The 19595-nt window shown below is 33.6% G+C and overlaps 2 protein-coding genes across 3 annotated transcripts; one reads left to right on the forward strand and one right to left on the reverse strand.

The window, feature by feature from the left end:
- Positions 1-6675: 6675 nt before the first annotated feature.
- Positions 6676-10931, forward strand: LOC100801504 (uncharacterized). The gene is made up of 3 exons (XM_003538259.4): positions 6676-7721; positions 9891-10433; positions 10560-10931. Exons 1-3 carry the CDS (start codon positions 6843-6845, stop codon positions 10662-10664), a joined length of 1527 nt encoding a protein of 508 aa, XP_003538307.2. The 5' UTR covers positions 6676-6842; the 3' UTR covers positions 10665-10931.
- Positions 10932-14063: 3132 nt separating this feature from the next.
- Positions 14064-18852, reverse strand: LOC100803088 (homeobox protein BEL1 homolog). Of its 2 annotated transcripts, XM_006590442.4 has the most exons (6): positions 18298-18835; positions 17730-17930; positions 16519-17581; positions 15633-16015; positions 15041-15101; positions 14064-14838 (listed from the first exon to the last, which is right to left on the reverse strand). In XM_006590442.4, the coding sequence occupies exons 3-6, from the start codon at positions 17404-17406 to the stop codon at positions 14242-14244; spliced, it is 1929 nt and encodes a 642-aa protein (XP_006590505.2). In that variant the 5' UTR covers positions 17407-17581; positions 17730-17930; positions 18298-18835; the 3' UTR covers positions 14064-14241. The 2 variants fall into 2 exon arrangements, with proteins under 2 accessions (XP_006590505.2, XP_003538310.2); XM_003538262.5 differs by having other exon boundaries at positions 17730-18852.
- Between the last annotated feature and the right edge of the window lie 743 nt (positions 18853-19595).

Here is a 19595-nt window from a genome sequence, read left to right on the forward strand (position 1 = left end):
CACGCCTCATATGAATCTTAAGATCCAAGCTCGAGCAAATCTTTCAAGCCCTTGTTGGTTGCCTATGAAATCATTAATATTTGCAAATTGAGAAGTCAGCCAACTCAATAAAAGTGAGTTCCCGTCAACTGCATCATCGTCAGGCATGACACCCAATAATTCATGGCACAACTCAAACCAATCAATATTTGTATTGCCGGTTAAAGGTCTTCCATCCACAGAAATACCAAGTAGCACAGAAACATCTTGAAGTGTGATAGTTGCCTCGCCACACTTCAAATGAAATGTATGTGTTTCTGGTCTCCACCTTTCAATAAAAGCATTAACTAATGCTCCATTTATCTTCAATTGCGCCAATTTCATTATCGGGTACAAACCCGAAACTTGTAATAAAGGAATAATTTACTCGGGTAGTGCTTCTCTATGATTATACAGTGGTGTAGCTCGTCGAATTTTTAACGTCCTTCGATTAGCACCATTCCAAATATGTTGTGATATATGGCTTTTTTGCATCCACAGTAAATCATCCTCTAATGGTCCAGATGCCACGTCATAATGATTAGATGATGACAAACTTGCCATATTAAAACTCCTGTATAACAAGAAAAAAAATTTATAATCACACATATCATAAATAATTAATAATAAATTACAGTATATTTAAATACATTTTAAATACGTACGCAAACAATATTTTAAAAAAATACATAATTTAAATTTTAGAAATGAACACATAATTTAAGTAAATGAATTATAATGACACACACACACACACACACACATATATATATATATATATATATATATAGCAGCAATTTCAGCAATTTTTTTTCTTAATTTTAAATTTTTATTTTAAAAGTTATTAATTATAATTTAGAGTTTAATTTTAATTTTAATTTTAAACTATTGATATATTGTATCAAACTCAATATGCCTTTCTTTTTTAAATACGCTCAATAGCAATATTATAGTAATATTTATTATTAATTTTAATTAAAATTATATTCTACAAATTAAAATTATCAACCCAACATACAATTGCAAATAACATCAATTATAACTAATATAATTAAATATTAACAAAAATAATAATATATATCAATTTAAACTGCCTATCTATCATAAAAAAATATATATAACAAAGCATTAAAAATATAACACACTATCAAACTAATAATAATTATCTCTACAAATAAATTCACTAAAAAATATAAATTGCCTATATGCAAAATATATATATATATATATATATATATATATATATATATATATATATATATATATATTAAAATATAACAATTTATATAGTATTTAAATAACAATATTATTATCTATAATTATCTTCAACAATAATTAACAATTTTTTATTATTATAAAATCAAAAAACAAAGCACTAAAAATATATATCAATTTAAACTGCTTTATCTACCTATAAAAAAATATATAACAAACCACTAAAAATGTAACACACTATCAAACTAATAATAATTACCTCTACAAATAAATCTACTAAAAAATATAAACTGCCTATTTGCAAAAAAAAAAATTAAAATATAACAATTTATATACATTAAATAAATTAAAAATACAAAATAAAAACTAACCAATCAAACAGGAGAAGGGAAACCTGTAAACAGGGGGAGAAGCCTTGCTGCAAATATATATATATATATATAATATAAAAATTTATATAATTTAAATAAACAAAAAAAAAAACAAAACCTGTTGGAGAGGGGGGGAACTTCAGGGGAAGAAGGGGACTGCTTGGGTGGTGGTGGGGTTTGGGGGGGTGGGGGGACCATTTAAGGCGCCTCGACGCGCTTGAGGCCAGGGCACGAACCGAGGCGCCTCGGGCAGGGCACGAGTCAACGCACCTGCATGCAGGGCGCGACCCTTAGCGCCTGCATGCAGGGCGCGACCGTACGCGCCTGGTTGCAGGGCGCGACCAGCCCCTGTCACCACCGCCTGCCACCACCTGCAACGAACGCCACGTGTTGCGTTCCTCCGGTAAGCGCCCCTTAGGTAAGCGCCTTCAACCACCAGAACAACACCCCAAGGTAAATAAGAATGGAACAGACTCATTATGGTAAATTTTTTGTAAAAGTGACCTACAATGGTGATTTTGCCGAGAGAGGAGTGATAAATGTGATGTCAAATGAAAAATGTAGAGATAAAAAAAAAAAAAGTTAAGAAATGCGAAAAATTATACATAAGAAAGTAAGAACTCTTTGGAATCAATTTACCAAAATGGATCAGTCACCATACCAAACTCCATACATGCAGCTAAAGGAGATTCTATAATGTCATTGTCAGTTGTCAGAATCCGTACGTCGTCTTTCATTCTTTATGATCACACGTGATGTTCACAGAGTGTCTAGACAACAGAAAATTTAAAACTAAAATTCACGTTTTTCGTTTATTTGGCCTCTATCTTACAAAAAAACAAGAATCCAGTATCTAACATTTGGTGGCAGAATAATAAGGGCAAAATCTTCTCCATACAATAAATGATGACTTGGGGACCAAAAAGATGCTTCTCCATGTGTAAATATATATACCCACAGACAGTCCCACACACATACACCCGAGGAAAAAGGCCGCGCCTTGTACTCTTTCTTTCACTGGTTTGTTTCTTCCACTTCGTCTCTGTTGGTATGGATTCATGCATATAGATAATTACGTAACAGGAAAATACTTAGCTTATATAAATTCATCCGGCCCGAACCTACATATTAATATAAAATAAAAGAAAATGAGTGTACTTCATTTTATACTTATCATTTAGTTACAAACCGGGGTATATATACATCCAGTACATAGCATTTTTTGTTCTGTTACTAAACCCTTCACCATTATTACAATACCAAAAAAGAAATGTACGGACGTAAATACTTATCCATCGATCTCTGGTTCTCTGATGGGTGCTTGCGTTTCTGTTCTTCATTTTTAACACACGAGTTGCATTCATAAGAGAACAGATAAGGGTGATAGGATCGTTTGAATAACCTAGCACCACTAATACTAAATTTATGAATTGAGAGGTTTCTGTTGTATTGGCCAAAAAGAAAGAGATGTTGTCATGAAATCTTGATGAGTGTGAATTACGGACCACAACCACCAAATTATCTTTGATTTGATTTGATTTTTTTTTTTTTTTAATAATTCTTGTTCTTCTTGACATCCAACTTAAATCGTAGAGTCAAATGTTGTCGTTTTGCAATGTATTATTTTCTTTCATAACAAACTACACATGTCTCCAACCCTCACAAAGCGAATTTTATTTGCCACTAGATCAGTGACAATTGGAAGCCCCAATTAAAAGAGTCTCTCAGGGGATCGATCCCCCATGAGCATTCCAATTGTCTAAAGTACTTAAAGGTAGTAGGCAGTCAGAAAAACAAAAGATCATTAATTAAACGAATTCTGTATAAATTTTGACTCAGGAATTCTAGCTACTTGCAATTTATAGGCATGAATACACATGTTTATTAAATTAAACTGTATGTTATCTAATTAAGCTTTATGTATGGAATTAAGCATGAAGCACCCCTTTTCCTCCTCAAACGGAGCTCGGTGACGTGGTGTACTGTTGGGAATTGCGGCGGCGTCGAAGCTGCAGGTGGGAACACACGAAAGAGAAGAATTACATAATGATTTGGTACATAAGACTCTCTGCAGAGGTTTCCGTTGACACCTTAGTATTTTAATTAAAAAGTACGACCACAACCAGTGGAAGCTAGCTAGCTTTTCCAAGGAGATTCTTTTATGCTTCATTCCTTATACTCACACGTGACGTTCAGAGGGTGTCCGGACAACACAAAGTTTAAATTCATAAGTCACGAGTTCCGTTTCCTTGCCCTCCAGGCTCCATGCATCTTCCAATCAAAACAAACATTTGCTATGGCAGATTTTCTTTTCTCCGCACAAAGAATGACGACTAGGGGACCAATAAAATGCTACCGATTGTGACCTTTTTTTTACCTTTAGAATAATTTTTTTTTAAAAATTAAACATAAGTAATCACTTTCTTTATTTATTTATTTTCAATCCAAATCAATTTCATTCAAAATTAATTTTATTAACGTTACATCAAAAAAGTATTTTACAAAACTAACTCATAAGACAATGAAAAACTCATATACTAGTTAGAAACTAAGAGTTGCAAAATTGAAAACTTATTGATTGAATTGAAAAGTGTCTGATGATATTAAACGATAAATTTATCCATAAATGAAAAATGATATAAAAATATATATTTAGTTATTAAGTTATATATATATATATATATAAATTTTTAAATATAAATTTATTTTTAATAACTTATCATCTTTTAAATTAAGATATTATTTTTTTTGAAAAAAATATATCATAAAGAAATATTGAAAAATTGATTTTCAAGTATTGCAGTTTATTGCTTACTTTTGAAAGTAATGAATGGATGTAGTTCTTTTGTTTTTGTTTTTTATTGGTGTGTGTTTTCTTCTTTTGCACTTTTTTTATAAAAAAAAAACTCACGTAGAAGCTAAAGAAACTAGTTGGAATGACAAAAAATAAAAGTAGAGATTAATAAAAAAAAAGACTCGTATATGAAATAAGCTTAGTAAAAAAAACTAAAAGGTTTTTTCAAGATTTCATGGATGAAAAACTCAAATAAATGGGTTCTGATATTTGAAAATTTAGCCGAATTATCATACTTGTCTTTTCTTCCAGCTTACTGAGCTCAGATAGTTTGAGTTATTTTGATGTCAATTTCTAAGTCATTAAGGACAGTCGCTACAGAAACACGCAATATGTTTGGGTACATGTAGAGATAAATTTGGATAAGACAGGAATCATGCATATATATATATATATATATATATATATATATATATATATATATATATATATATATATATATATTTTGTTTGATACAAAAGAAATAGGAAGAAGGAGTAGAAATGAAAATGATTTGGTTTTTTTGGTAGAGAAGGTTTGGATTGTTTAAATAGTTTTAAAATTAATGAAATTTATTGCAATATTATTTTCTACCAGCTATTTTCACTTTTTATTTTGTTTTTTTCTACCTATTTTTATTCATTCATTATGTTTTTCTCCTTTCTACCAAGAGATTGTGAGAAGAGAGAACCATGATTGTGGAATGTGCTTATTATTAATATTAACCTATTAGATTCTTTGTCTACATTTTTGGAGCATAATTATTTCTTCATTCATTGGGCGTTAACTTCAAATTTTGCCATTCTTCCCACACGCCCTAAAATTGGGTGATTGAGGAAAGAACATACATATTGTAATTAAGTCATAATAGTTGTTGTTAATATTTGTTACGAATTTGTACTCAAGTTTAATTCAATTATGCTGCACATGAAATAATTGAAAAGTTCATCAATTTATAATTTGTTTTCATTGTTGGAGATAATCCTTAGATTTTAGATGCGTGCTTCACAGCGACTCTCCCACTCAAGATACATATATACCATGAGCAAAAATAAGAAATTACTGCTTAAAAAATTATTTATTTAGTCAACAAGTATTATTACATAATTATTCAGATTATTACTAACTTTTTATAAGAGAATTATAACATTAAAATTGAGACAACACGAAATATAATTTAAATTCATCCTCAAAATGCATTGAGTGTATTCTTGAATAGGATTTCTCTATTCGGGTTAGATGCTGTTACTCACTCAAGAGCATAAAAGTGTATTTTACTTGCTATCTAGTATAACGTGAATTATACAGGAGTTCTTTAATTATGATAAAATTTGATCATATCTTTATATCTAGCATTCCTAGAGATTTAATAAAGTTGAAATATAAATATGATTAGTTTAAATCCCTTAATACATGAAATATAAGATTAATATATTAATAATAACACATATTATTTACGCTCAGGATTGAGTCGACCGGATTGGTCTTTGGGTGGAGCTTTTTGGGCTGGACCGAAAGATGGCCGGATGGTACAAAGTCTAAAAACTGGAATCTATTAAAATTCTCTTACTTTGATAGAACTATTAAAAGTCTCTTTAGATCTGGTCAAATTGGTGAGACGGATAGATCATGAACGCGATGTTATTTAGCAATAACTACATGGTTACTGGTAAGTAAATTGTTTTGTATGTGCACGAGTAGGTATTGGACAAGTCATAGAATTGACTTTATTGTTTTCATTTAATATTTCCTTAAAAGGTGTTGATTTCCTTTGTGGGTTAAGAAATTCTGAAATTGTCGTTTTATTAAGAAAAGTAGCATTTCCTAAGAAAAAAGAAGAAGTGTCATCTGAAGTAAAAGTTTCAGACAAGAAATTAAGGCTAAGCACGGTCACTATTGTTAAGTGTCATGTTATTAAACACTAGTCACTTAAAGAATCGTAGATTTTTTTCTTACGAAAGTTTAATATTTATATAAATAAAATTAATTGAGATATTCTTGTACATATTAATAAAAGCTAACAATAAGAATTGGTATTATAATTTTGTTGTGTATTGCATTTGGTCATTAACAGAAAAAGCCAAACGGAACTAGCTATTGCCAGTTTTAGATGACAGAGTAGTTTGTTTGTTGCGATAGAAAGTAGTTAACCACTTACCCCCCTGAAGAGTAAAAAACAAAGAGAGGTGGAAATTGTTCAGTGCCATATATATGGTAATGGTGGCATGTATAGGAAGTAGGAACCTTATCAAAGTAGAAATTTAGACGTTTCTCTAACTCCGATATTATCACTCTCCCCACTTGCACACACACATCTCTAGTTTAAGTGCCAGCCCTCATTGGTTCAGAAGAGTGTGCAAGCTGGCACCTTTGCATGTGAATTCTATATCAGCAGGAGAGGAGGAATGAAAGATTCGGATAAATTAACGTGGGATCAGGGTCGATGTCTGAGTCCCGCACAGGCACGTTCCTCGGCCTCACAGAAGCTTATGGTGTCGCTCATGTTCTTGGTTTCCCTCACCTACATGGCTTACACTCTAAAGCTGGTTTCCACGTCCACATCATCAAGCACGTGCAGCCACGCTCCTTTCATCATCAACCACCTCTTCCCTTCCTCAAACGTAACGGAGTGGCCGTCTTCATCCCAAACTTCCCGCACCGGAAAGGGGAAACGGCCGGGGCGCCAGAAAACGGAGCTCCGCCACCTGGTGTTCGGAATCGCGGCGTCATCGAAGCTATGGGAGCACAGAAAGAACTACATAAAGACTTGGTACAAGAAGGACAAGATGAGGGGAGTGGTGTGGCTGGACGATCGCGTGAAGACGAACCCAAAGGAAGGGTTGCCACCAACGAAGGTGTCCACCGACACCTCGAATTTCGTATACACCAACAAGCTGGGGCACCGCTCCGCGATTCGAATCTCCCGCATCGTGACGGAGACGCTGCGTATGGGGCACAAGGACGTGCGGTGGTTCGTCATGGGCGACGACGACACCGTTTTCGTGACGGACAATCTGCTGAGGATTTTAAACAAGTACGACCACAACTACATGTACTACATTGGGAGCTTGTCGGAGAGTCACTTGCAGAACATATTCTTCTCCTACGGCATGGCCTATGGTGGAGGCGGCTTCGCCATAAGCTACCCGTTGGCCAAAGCTCTGAGCAAAATGCAGGACCGCTGTATTCAGAGGTATCCTGCTCTCTATGGCTCCGATGATCGAATGCAAGCTTGTATGGCTGAACTCGGTGTTCCACTCACTAAGGAAATCGGTTTTCACCAGGTCTCCTCCTATTAACACTATCCTATTACTAGTAATTAATTGATTATCGTCACCATGCTTCTCTAATTCGTAGTGTCTTGTGTTAATGTGGCTAATGTCTTTTGGTGTGCGAGTGGGGTGAGTGAGTTGGAGCTCAGAAAGGACAAACCAACTGGGTTTCCTTTTCTGCATTGGAATAGAACAGTAGAACTTTCCATTCTTACTGTTGTTGGCAATTGCCAGCTTTTCCGTAACTTGTCCCCTGGACATGAGTGACGAATGAACCGTGTCGGTGGCTTCTATTAAGTTCTTCTTTCTCCTTTGTGTACCACACTAATTTATTACCCAAATCAATGTCTAGATACACATATTACTGCGATTTAAGATAATTTTCTAAAGAAAATTTATATTATTACCAATTTTGAAAATGTCTTTCACACAAAATTGAATTCAAGAACTAAGTAATACATAAAAATCAACATGTGGTCCAAGTTGAATAGGATGATGTCACCTTTACTAAGTAAGAAGAGAGTGTGATGGGGAGAAGAGACCAATTCAAAGTGATTAATTATATATATATATATATATATATATATATATATATATATATATATATATATATATATATATATATATATTATAAGAGGCATCAATTTATAAAAAAGTAACTTTTTTAAAAATATTTTTTATTCTTCATTTATTTTTTTGAAATATAACAGTTAATTTGTAATCATTAGATTTTAAGAAAATGAATGTTCATGATGAAAAATAATTATAAAAATTAACAATGGTTGATACAAGAGTTAATTCTTTGTGTCTCTTAATCAAATAGTCCAAATTTAAATCTTGATTAATTATTAGATATAAAATAAATTATCTCTAAAGTAAAATACTTATCTTATATGCTCTTGAGGTCTCCAACAAAGATTAACCACTTTCAACATAGATTATTTTATACCAATATCATAATTAAAAAAAAAAAAAGAGTAACTATAAAAAGAGTTATTCTTCAATTAAGTTGATTCCCCTCTAATTATATACTTATATATATATATATATATATATATATATATATATCAAAATAACTTAATATTATAATATTTAATTTATTGGTAACTTTGTTTTATATTTCAACCAATATATTTTATATAATGAAGCATTGATTATTTTTTAAAACTAGTAAAACTTTTCAATTAATCAATCAGATTTGCATTTAACATATATGAAAAATAATAAACGGAACAAGCTTAACTACTTATTTTTATGATGAAGAGATATTTATCTAGAATAATTTTAAATCCTTCTATGGTATTCTCCTAACAATCATCTTATATAACATTACTAAAAAAACATAGTTAAGGAGGGGAAAAAAGAATAGGTTTTATTTATTTGTTAAATGCTTTAATTATTAACGTATTAAACTATACAGCACATCAGTTGCTACCGAACTTGATTGATAGTGGTATTTAATTTGCATTTAACAGAAAATCTCTTACAAACAAAACACGCTCCATTTTGGGATAGTGGGTGGTGAACAACTGCCTCTTCAATGTTCTTTTCACATTCACATAGGTTTCTAAAATTTGACTCTTATGTTACCATTCTATGTTGAGTCCCTGAATAATAATAAAAAAAAAATCAACGTTGAGTTCCAGTTTAATTATGTACCTGTTATTTTGGCTTTAAACAAATTAGGTTTTGGGTAGTTGCCAGGTCCAAAAATGATGTAGACTTTTGTTAGTTTTTTGCCCGTAATTAGGTGTTGTTTCTTAAAGAGGTAGCTAACGGAGACATTGCAAAACTAGGCTTGATCATCTGGATTAATTATCATTCTAAAAGGAAAACCTAGGAAATAGAAGTAAAAAATATATATGTATTAGAAGTACTATAGAATATCCAAAATATAAAAAAAAAACTGTTACATATATTTTTAGTAATTATACATAGTCATTTCTTTCTGATTTATTTGGTGAACAAAGCATTAGTTCCAGTCATGGTATTTCTTTCTGAGTTTTGCACAATCAATATTTTATCTCACGGTTAATAATATTCCTCAAACTTTGGTTTTGCAAAATCAATGTAGTCTTGTTTGCTACTATTTTGCAAGTTTTTACACTAACAGCCTTTGGTTTGTTGTATTTGTTTTTTTTTTTTTTTTTTTTTTTTTTTTTTTTTTTTTTTTTTTTACAGTATGATGTGTATGGGAACTTGTTTGGGCTTCTTGCAGCTCATCCAGTGACTCCATTGGTGTCACTGCACCACCTTGATGTGGTTGAGCCTATCTTCCCGAATGCCACCAGAGTAGAAGCCATTAAACGGCTAACCATTCCGATGAAGCTTGACTCAGCATCTCTCATTCAACAATCCATTTGCCATGACAGAAATAGGAGATGGACCATTTCAGTGTCATGGGGTTTTGCTGTTCAGATATTTCGCGGCATATTTACACAGCGGGAGATGGAAATGCCTTCAAGAACATTCCTCAATTGGTATAGAAGAGCAGATTACACTGCATATGCCTTCAACACACGCCCGTTTAGCAGAAACCCGTGTCAGAAACCTTTCGTCTTTTACTTTTCCAAGGCAAAACTCAATTCCACTTTGCAACAAACAGTGACTGAATATGAAAGAGATCCTATTCCTCCTCCAGAATGTCGATGGAATATGGCTGATCCTTCTGCTCTTGACAAAATAGAGGTGCACAAGAAGCAGGACCCGCATCTATGGGATAGAGTAAGTCATTAAAATCTTAATTAATCCTTAATATTACAACTTAAGAAAACTAATTGTAGCACCACCTATTGACGAGAAATTAATAATGTATGTGTTTCGGCCTTTTGTTGATATGTTTGGCTGCAGGCCCCAAGGAGAAACTGTTGCAGAGTGATGAAGTCGAACAAGACAGGAATCTTGAAGATAGAAGTGGCTGTATGTAGAGATGGTGAGTTCAGTGAACCTGCTTAATTGTGACAAGTGTTTATTAATATTACCCTATATGTTTTAGGTTCTTTGCATATATTCTTGGACCTTATTTCTTCATTTGTTGGACGTTAACTTGAAATTTTTGTCATTCTTCCCGAGTATCCTATTGGATGGTTGTGGAAAGAACGTGCATGTTGTAATACATAATAAGTGTTGCTATATTATTGGTTACGAATTTGTATTTCAACTTAACAACTATGTTGCAGATGAATATATAGCTCAGAAGTTCAATTTGTATTTTCTTTTTAATTGATGGAGATAATCCTTAGAATTAAGAGCACAAAACAACAACAACAAAAAAAACGAAAAAAATCATATCTGCCACTCAAGATACCGCAAGCATAAATCACTAATTGCTGTTCTTTGGTTTACTAAATTGCTATTACAAACACATCAGAAGTACAAATATCAGAATTTACTATCAAGGGTGGGAGGGGAAGGGAAGTATCCAGAAAATTTCACGAGGGGGGCGGGGGGATAAAAAAGAAAGGAGTGTGCATATTGGAGGACCTTGTAATACGAATATGTCCAGCCCAATATCAGTATTAAAATGCTTATGGCCTCATCAGAAGTACAAAATGGCTTTCGTCTATAAAATCATCAACCTTTGGGCCCAAAAAGAAATGGTAATATAGATAGAGGTAGCTTAATATTCGTGCCTATGAAAAAATTTCTACTTGTTAAACAATTACAAATGATTTTAGCTATATATTTTGAAGTAATAATTATAATAATTAAAAAAAAATATTATACATGGTAACTATAATAAAATGATAATGAAAACATATTCATACTATCAATATATTATAATTAAATTCTAAAATAAAAGTGAAAAATATTTATTTTTCAATGAGTTAAAATCAAAATAGAAAATAAAGAAATAAAAACAATTTTTCAAAAAGTGTTTTGTGAACCTTAGTTTATGAACATTTAAACCAGGAATCCAATTTGCAATTAATTGTCAGGTAATTAACGATGGAAAATCATCCAAAAACTCTTATCACTTTATCACAGTCCTCCTCTCAAGGTTTGATTCCATGTAGGAAAAGAAAATCATTTTTTTTTCTTTCTTTTGGGTACCTATTAATTGAATTTTAACGAACCTTCTGCGTTGGTTAAGAATGATCATGTCTAAGCACCTCCAAGAAGCCAACAGAGTCAAGTGGCCATACACAACAATTTAAAAGGATATGAATGATCAATGCAAATAATCCAATCTACATCTACGCTTGCAAGAAATCTTTTTTGTTTTTTATATGTGTAAGAAATATGTTCTATTTATAATGATCTTATTAATACCCGACTAGCAAAGCATCTATACCTACGTACACACACACAAACACAAAAGGAAATCTCGTACGCAACATGCGGAAATTGTTTTACGGTGGAATTAATGGGGTTATATATTTGAAGAGACAAAATTGGCAAGTTGGTTGGGAAGTTGAAGCCAGAAGGCGAAGACCTTATATGTCATATGATATATTGTTGTAAAATTAACATCAACGTATGGAAGACTACGATCTTCTAGGGCCTAGGTTTTACTTAGGTCTTCAGTCCTCAATTTTTAATTCTATCCGTATTTGTTCATTATCACACGAATTAACTGCACAGTGGATCGGAACAATTCATCTTCACTTCCATTCTCCTAGACCTGTGGGAGGAGGTCAACAATGGCCCTATATAAGGCCCTTAGTCCACTCTCCACACGCTTAGAAAATTCTTATTTTGCTATATTGCACTAATCAGCAATGAATTACGTGTAATTTTCTTATATAAATACAAGTTTCTCCGTCACCTTCCTCCCAATTTCTTAGAGAGAAAATTCGTATAATGTCTTATTTCTATATATTACTAAGAGAAATTATTATCGTTCTCTTCTTTTATGCCTAAAAAAAGAGATTATATATATATATATATATAACTTTCTTCTATATATTGAAAATATTATCCTCTTATCTGTGATTTATTTCTATAATTATTTTTTTGTTAACACTTAATATTATGTCAATATATTCCTATTTTTTAATTTTTTTTACTTACATAATATATATAATTAATACCTAGCTAGCTAGCTAGTTTGTTTCACTGGAGTATATTGTATATTTGCCTTTTATTTTAACTTCTTGGAGTCAACCATGATGACTTCTTTCCGTGTGTATATACAAACACCAGAAGAAAGAAACCGCGTCTTGCTTTTTCTAGTTTGTTTCTTCTACTTCGTCTCTGTTGGTATGGATTCATCATAGGAAAATACGTAACTGGAAATACTCCCGAACCAACAAAATAATATATATATATATATATATATATATATATATATATATATATATATATATATATATATATATATATATATATATATATATATATATATCAAATATAAGTATATACATTTAATTAATATAAAATTTTATAGATTTCAACTAATTAAAAATATCCTTAATTTTTATATATTTTAAGTTCTTTATTATAACAGTTAACCAAATTATCAGACGTGATATATGTAAATGATAAATAAAAAAAAATAGTTTTAATACAATCAAATTAAATTAAAAATTTAACTAAATAATTATTATGCATAGCAAATAGTAATAAAGGTTTAAACGAATACCATTACTATATGTGCTACAATTATTTTCTTTTGCAACAATTTTATAACTTAGGTGATCTTATGTTGCCCAAATCATCCACCATTATATTGTCATACCAAGAAACGAATACCATTACGTATCTGTCTCTGGTACGTGGGTGCGATTCTGTTCTTAAATCCTTTAACGCACTAGTTGCATTCCTTAGAGAACATATAGGGGCTGATAGGATAGTCTGAATAACCTAGCACCTCTAATACTAAATTCATTAATTGAGCGGTATCTCTTAGTTTGGCCAAAAAGAAAGGGGCACAGATAAACCAATAGCGAAAGTTGACATATCATAAAGCAACCAATTCTTATCGGCACGAGATGTTGTCTTCATGGGGTGGTGAATTAGGGACCACAACCACCAAAATTATCTTTGATATTTTTTATTTTGTTTTTTGTAATTCTTGTTCTTCTTAGCATCCAACCAAAATTGTGCAACCAAACGTTATTGTCGTTTTTCAATATATATTCTTTTCTTTTCATAACAAACTACAAATATCTCCAACCCTCACAAAACGAATTTTATTTGCCACTAGCTCAGTGGCAAACGGAAGCGAACCAATTAGGAGCATTCCAATTCAAAAGTGGGGAAACTATCTCAATTAGCTTTTAGTTTTAAAAAAAAAAACAAAGGATTATATTAAGTAAACAATTCTGTACGTACGTATAAATCTTGACTTAGGAATCCGAATTCCAAATTATAACATAAATACACATGTAGAAATTAAACTGTACGTTTATCTAATTAACCAAGTATATATAGCTTTATGTATGGAATTAAGCATTAATTGTGTACTATATAATAATTTTGTACGTAGCTAGCTAAAAGTGAAAAAAAAAAGAGACTAATCTTAATTTGTTGTTGATTATACTCACCATTTTAATCTCAATTCCTCAAATCAAGAATTAATATATATAATCTATCCTGCCAAGTCATGCAGAAGCTGTGCTCCCATCAAATTCCTGTAAGGCAGGTTTTGTCCTTCACCGTCCAAAAGAGAGTACTGATGAACTGGTTGACAATCTTCAATTTGGTCCCTTGGATAGTACAGTGAACTCTGTGTTGCTGGCGGGAACGCTAGACTCACCCCATGTTGCTGTAACCCTAGCGTCAAAGACACCCCACTCTGGTTGTTGTTCCCATTCTGATCACTACTTCCGTAAGAAACCATGCCCGAGGAGTGGTGTGTGTATGATGAAAAATCAAGCTCCACTGACCCAAAGCACTGTTCTTGGCCCTTTGGATCGTTTTTGTTATCTGGGGTACTGTGGTTGTTGATGATGGAGGACGCACACTCGGAGTCAATTCGAACCAGTGATGGCTTCTGATCCTCTGATCTTGATGATAAAGGAGGTGGAGGGTATTGAACATTATTTGGGTTTATATCATTGTCTTGATCAGTAGCCCCTTCTGAGGAAGCTATGTTGTTCTCAGGATCCTTCACTTCCTCCAAGTACATTTCTTCTACCATTGGCTTCCATAGTCTCACCCTTGCATTAATAAACCAATTCGAAACCTGCTTTCAAACATAATATGGGTCACCCGACGGAGTTTTCAATTTTCACAAGAATATCATATCATATATCATATATAATATAATAATAACGACCTCACACCTAATGTCTATTTTATTACTATATGCAAATTAAAATATAACCAATATGGGAAATGAGGTATGTGTGTGTGTGATCGAGAGAGAGAGAAAGATATGAACGTACCTGGCCTCTCGAGAGACCGGTTTGGCGTGCTAAAATATGCTTATCAACATCGCTTGGGTACCTGCAAAAGTTTACACTAAAAATTTAGTTATAAGAATCTGACCTTCTAATATTGTAATTAAGCTAGGGATTAGATATCAAGCAACATTTGAGGGGAGGGGGTCAAACGAAGGAGATATACATATTACACAGACGGCAAATTAAAAAAGTATTAGTAAAATAAAGAGAGGACCAAATTAATAAAAGAATTACTTATATGGCCACGTTAGAAACGTATGATTGAAAATAATATGACGAAATACCAACAGAAGGAATCTGAATAGTGATGCGCAGAAACTACCAAAATGTACCATAGTTTTTGCAAGCAGAAATGATTGAGATTCTATACGCCACGCATGAGAAACTCACGGCACCATCAACTTGCAATTTGTTTTCTTATTTTATTTTAGATAGAAACATTGATTCTTCAGTAAAATGTATTTTGTAGGTTACTTATATTGGGACATGAATATTCAATAATATAAGTAACCTATTAACTAGCAATCAGAAAAGAAGAGGATATTAATTAGTAAGCAGGGAGAGAGTTAGTTACGGATGGAGAAAATGTTCAAAGAGCCAAGCCCGAAGAACTGAAACGGCACGCTCTGGAAGGCCACGTTGGGGTCTCCAAGGATGTGTTTCCATCATGCTCATTTGCTGAAACGCCCTTTGTTGTCTCAGTGTTTGGTCAATGACTTTAAGTCTTGGCGTTTCGCCCCTTGTTGTGCCTGGTGCAACTGGGTCTTTCTCTCCCATGGCTTTTCTTGTTGCCTGAATCTGCGACAAAATCCCATCTTTCAAACACCTGAAATGTCTCGACATGGCCTTCAACGCCAAAGCTGAGTACACTGTCGCAGCACCATTCCCCGCCACCGCTTCAAACGATGACACCACACTCTTCATCTGATTCCGGTAGTGCTTGTACCTTCTGTCAACCTTGAAGCCAAACCAAAGTCAATAACACACTTTAATTTGAAAGTAAACTATAACTACCCTCCCATTGAATGAAAGGGCTTTCACCATGCTATTTATATGTAGATGAATGCACGTATGTATGTTATTGTTGGCAAGAAAAGGAAAAGGGGAAAGAGGTTTTGTGTTGTGAAGGTAAATTATGAAAAAGGTTCAGTTGTCATGAGGTGAGAGAGCATTAATGAAAGGGCCCGTTGTGGCAGTTCAGGAATCAAAATCGAAAGACCCCAATCCCATCCATCAAATAACCCACACACAACACCGAAAAGTTAAAGGACCTGAATGAATAGATAGAAACCAATTCACTTGGAGTAAAGGCCCGGATTTAACTTACTTACACACCTTTTTCCATACTTTGGGGAACGATGGATAAAAGGTGTTATTTCCTTGCAAAAAAGTAGAACTAACTAGTACACACAACACTAGCTCTTAAATGAAGCCAAACAAGATTTTGGAAACAAATATACCTCTTCCAGCATCGAAAGCAGCTTTGTCTTTCTCTTCTGCAACTCCACGAACTCTAGAGAGGTCAGAGAATGCTTCTTCGAAGAACCGACACCGTTATTTTCCTGATCTTCCCACTGCTTCTTCAACGATTTTGTTGGCTTTCCCAAGTCGCTTTGCTTTGCACAAAGGCTACAAAACTCGTTGAGAAGGTCCTGTGCAGGAACCAAGAACTTGGAGTTCTTCACCAGGAAATGTCCTTGTTGATAAACACTTGCAACTTTAGAATTAGAACTCACATACCCATCTTGTGACAACATCTGTTGCTGTTGAAGAGAAACTGGTTTTCCAAAGAACCCTTCTCTGGAACTCGACGAAACAAAATCAGGATGATGGCCTGTTTGTCTTAGCTCAAAAGATTGCAACCCGATAGTGGAAGGGTTGGTTGAACTAAGAGAGAGTGAAAGACCTTGGCTAGGCCTTTCGTTGGTTTCACAAGGAAACACACACCTTAGAGAAGAATCGTCAAATCTGTTGTTGTTGTTGTCTTGCCACGGGGCTGAATCGTGATTTCCCACGATTAGATTCTCGGCACTTGTTTCAGAAATATTCCCTGCTGGTGTGAAATCTGCATTCTTGTTGTTGTAGTCGTGGTGGTAGAAAGTGGTGGAAGAATCGTTGATGGTTTTGGAAGAAGAAGGACCCGGTTCGGGGATGAAACTTCTCCACATGACAGCGTTGGTGTCACTCTTTGGAAACCCTATCATTTCCATGCCCGTGGTGAGGTTGTACATCTCCGGGTCTGACACAAAGCCTTGGATCTGGTTCACCAACATCGTTGGATTTCCCGATGATACATCAGAGTAGCAGAATCCAGTTGATAATTTGTCATCACACACTTGTCGAGCCATCAAATTAATTATAGAATAAAGCTCTTCAACCTGCTAAAGTTCTTCTTCTAATTGATCAAATTGCTTTCTCACCAGTTACTTATACTGCTTCAGGTTTCTTATGTTGCTGGAATATTTACTGCAAGGGATATGCTTGGCTTGTTGAGTTGTTTCATCCCGCAACAGAATCCAAAGGCTACATAAAAAGAGTTGAAAACTCATTAAGGGATGTCCATGGCGAATTATTTATAAGCCCAAAAGCAGAAAAGGAAGAAAGAAAGGAAGTTGAATAGTTACTTTGCTTGTTTCTGTCGAAAGTAATTGAATAACTCTTGAGATCTTACCGTAATAGAAGAAGAGTGGAATAATTTGTTAGGTATGAGGGAAGCGGATCAAAGTAGGATGGTTGTGGCGCCTGCGGTGGTCGGTGGAGGCTACTTCTGAACGGCGACGGTGGTAATTGGTAGAGTAAGTGGAAGCTCCTTTTTATCTCAGACTTGTTCTCTTAATAAGCTAACATATATAGAGCTACCATGAAAACCAACCTAGGAACAAAGGATGAGAAATACTTCCTCAGAAATAGAAGATCAGATGGGGTGATGATGACCCTCAAGCCATGATCATCATTTGATATATGTTTACCTCTCTCTCTCTCTCTCTCCTTCTCTTTCTCTCTCTTAGAAGTGGGTCAATGCAAGATATAAATACAACCAAAATAGACTTCTGGTACAGTAAGAAAATATCAAGGAAATTTCCTCAATTATTTCTTATCCCTAAGGACCTACTACCAGTAAAATAAATAATGTTATTAGAAAATGTTTTATATTGAATGCAAATAATTGAATATATAAATAAATAAACATTGTCAGATATGAGTATGAGTATTAATTATTAAAAAAAAAAAAGACAGACCTTCTCTACAAAGTATTTATGAAGGACCAGGAGCAACAGAAAGTAATGATCGTCCTTTGCCTGGTACATATACTACAAGCCGCCACATGAGTTTACGAAAATGTTGATATTTTAACAAATTCTGCTTTTACCACCCGCATCCAAAACCAAACCCACCATAATGTTGCCATGATAGAAAAATTGTAGATTTGTAGGGTCTCTCTGCGCCCATGAATTTGTTTATTGTTTCACAATCACAACTCAAGCCTTGTGAATTTTTTAAGAATAAAAAAAAAAATATGCATGGTGATGGGATTAAGACGATCTTTGTAGGGATCCGGAAACGAATCCCAAGATCGAAGTCATCCTAAGTAAGAGTCTTTTACTGGCTTTTTCAGATCGGTTTCAGCAAGAGAACTGTGTTTGGACTAAGTTTGTGGGTCACCCTCTGTTCTCTTCCATAATATAATAATAAAGGCTAGCAGAGTTTTCTGTTGTGTTGTTTAATCTGTAAACTGTTGTGTTCTTACACAGTGTAGAAAAAAGGTGAGAGAAGTATTGAAAAGAGAAAGAATAGATGCGCCTGGGTTTGTGTAAATAATGTTCCTATAATAAGGGACTGTGCGGGAGATGAGGTGGTCCAATTTTTTGCCCATCTAATTCTTATTAATTGGTGTATTAAAGTACGCCACCCATCCTCATCTCTCCATTTTGCATGGGACCGCATCTTTTCTTTATATTTATTCATCATCTAAAATATGCCTCTTCCACGCGCATTTGCATTTCATCACCACAACTGAAAATTTATCTAGGACATTAATTCAATCTATCCATTTATTAAAACAGGCTTATTAGGTGTTTTGATTAATAATACTTCAGCACCAAATTAGGCTGCGGGCCATTTAAGGAACTATATATAAACTAAAAAGTTTAGGGATCCAAAACCTACATTATCCGAATGTATGGGGAAGGAACTGCATGCTAGCTACGTACGTACATTTAATATTCTGATGCTGGTTTTATTCGCCAATGATTATATTGGCGATTTGCTATTTTGTGATTGAAAATTATAATGTTGATCATCGGTAATTTTCAATCAAAACCAGCTTTTGCATCATCACATATTTTAGAAGACTACTGATTTTTTCCTTTTCATTTCTATTTCACGAACAAGACAAATAATTCATACATCATTAGTGCGTAATCTATCTTAATATATAATATTAGGGAAAGTAATAGAGATAAAGTATTTGAAGCTACGTAATTGTTAATCTCGTGTTAGCTAGATTGATCGTCTGATCTAATCAGATCGATCACCC

Source organism: Glycine max, chromosome 11 (genome assembly GCF_000004515.6).
Source record: "Glycine max cultivar Williams 82 chromosome 11, Glycine_max_v4.0, whole genome shotgun sequence".
In the NCBI taxonomy this organism is placed as follows: domain Eukaryota; kingdom Viridiplantae; phylum Streptophyta; class Magnoliopsida; order Fabales; family Fabaceae; genus Glycine; species Glycine max.

Bases quoted from the DNA above. Each gene is read 5' to 3' on its own strand.
- LOC100801504 (XM_003538259.4), top strand. From the start codon at position 6,843: ATGAAAGATTCGGATAAATTAACGTGGGATCAGGGTCGATGTCTGAGT. The intron at 7,722-9,890 runs GTCTCCTCCTAT...TTTTTTTTACAG, and splicing joins AGGAAATCGGTTTTCACCAG to TATGATGTGTATGGGAACTT. The intron at 10,434-10,559 runs GTAAGTCATTAA...GTTTGGCTGCAG, and splicing joins ACCCGCATCTATGGGATAGA to GCCCCAAGGAGAAACTGTTG.
- LOC100803088 (XM_003538262.5), bottom strand. From the start codon at position 17,406: ATGGCTCGACAAGTGTGTGATGACAAATTATCAACTGGATTCTGCTAC. The intron at 16,016-16,518 runs GTATATTTGTTT...TTTGGCTTCAAG, and splicing joins TGCTTTCGATGCTGGAAGAG to GTTGACAGAAGGTACAAGCA. The intron at 15,102-15,632 runs GTAACTAACTCT...AAACTTTTGCAG, and splicing joins TTTGAACATTTTCTCCATCC to GTACCCAAGCGATGTTGATA.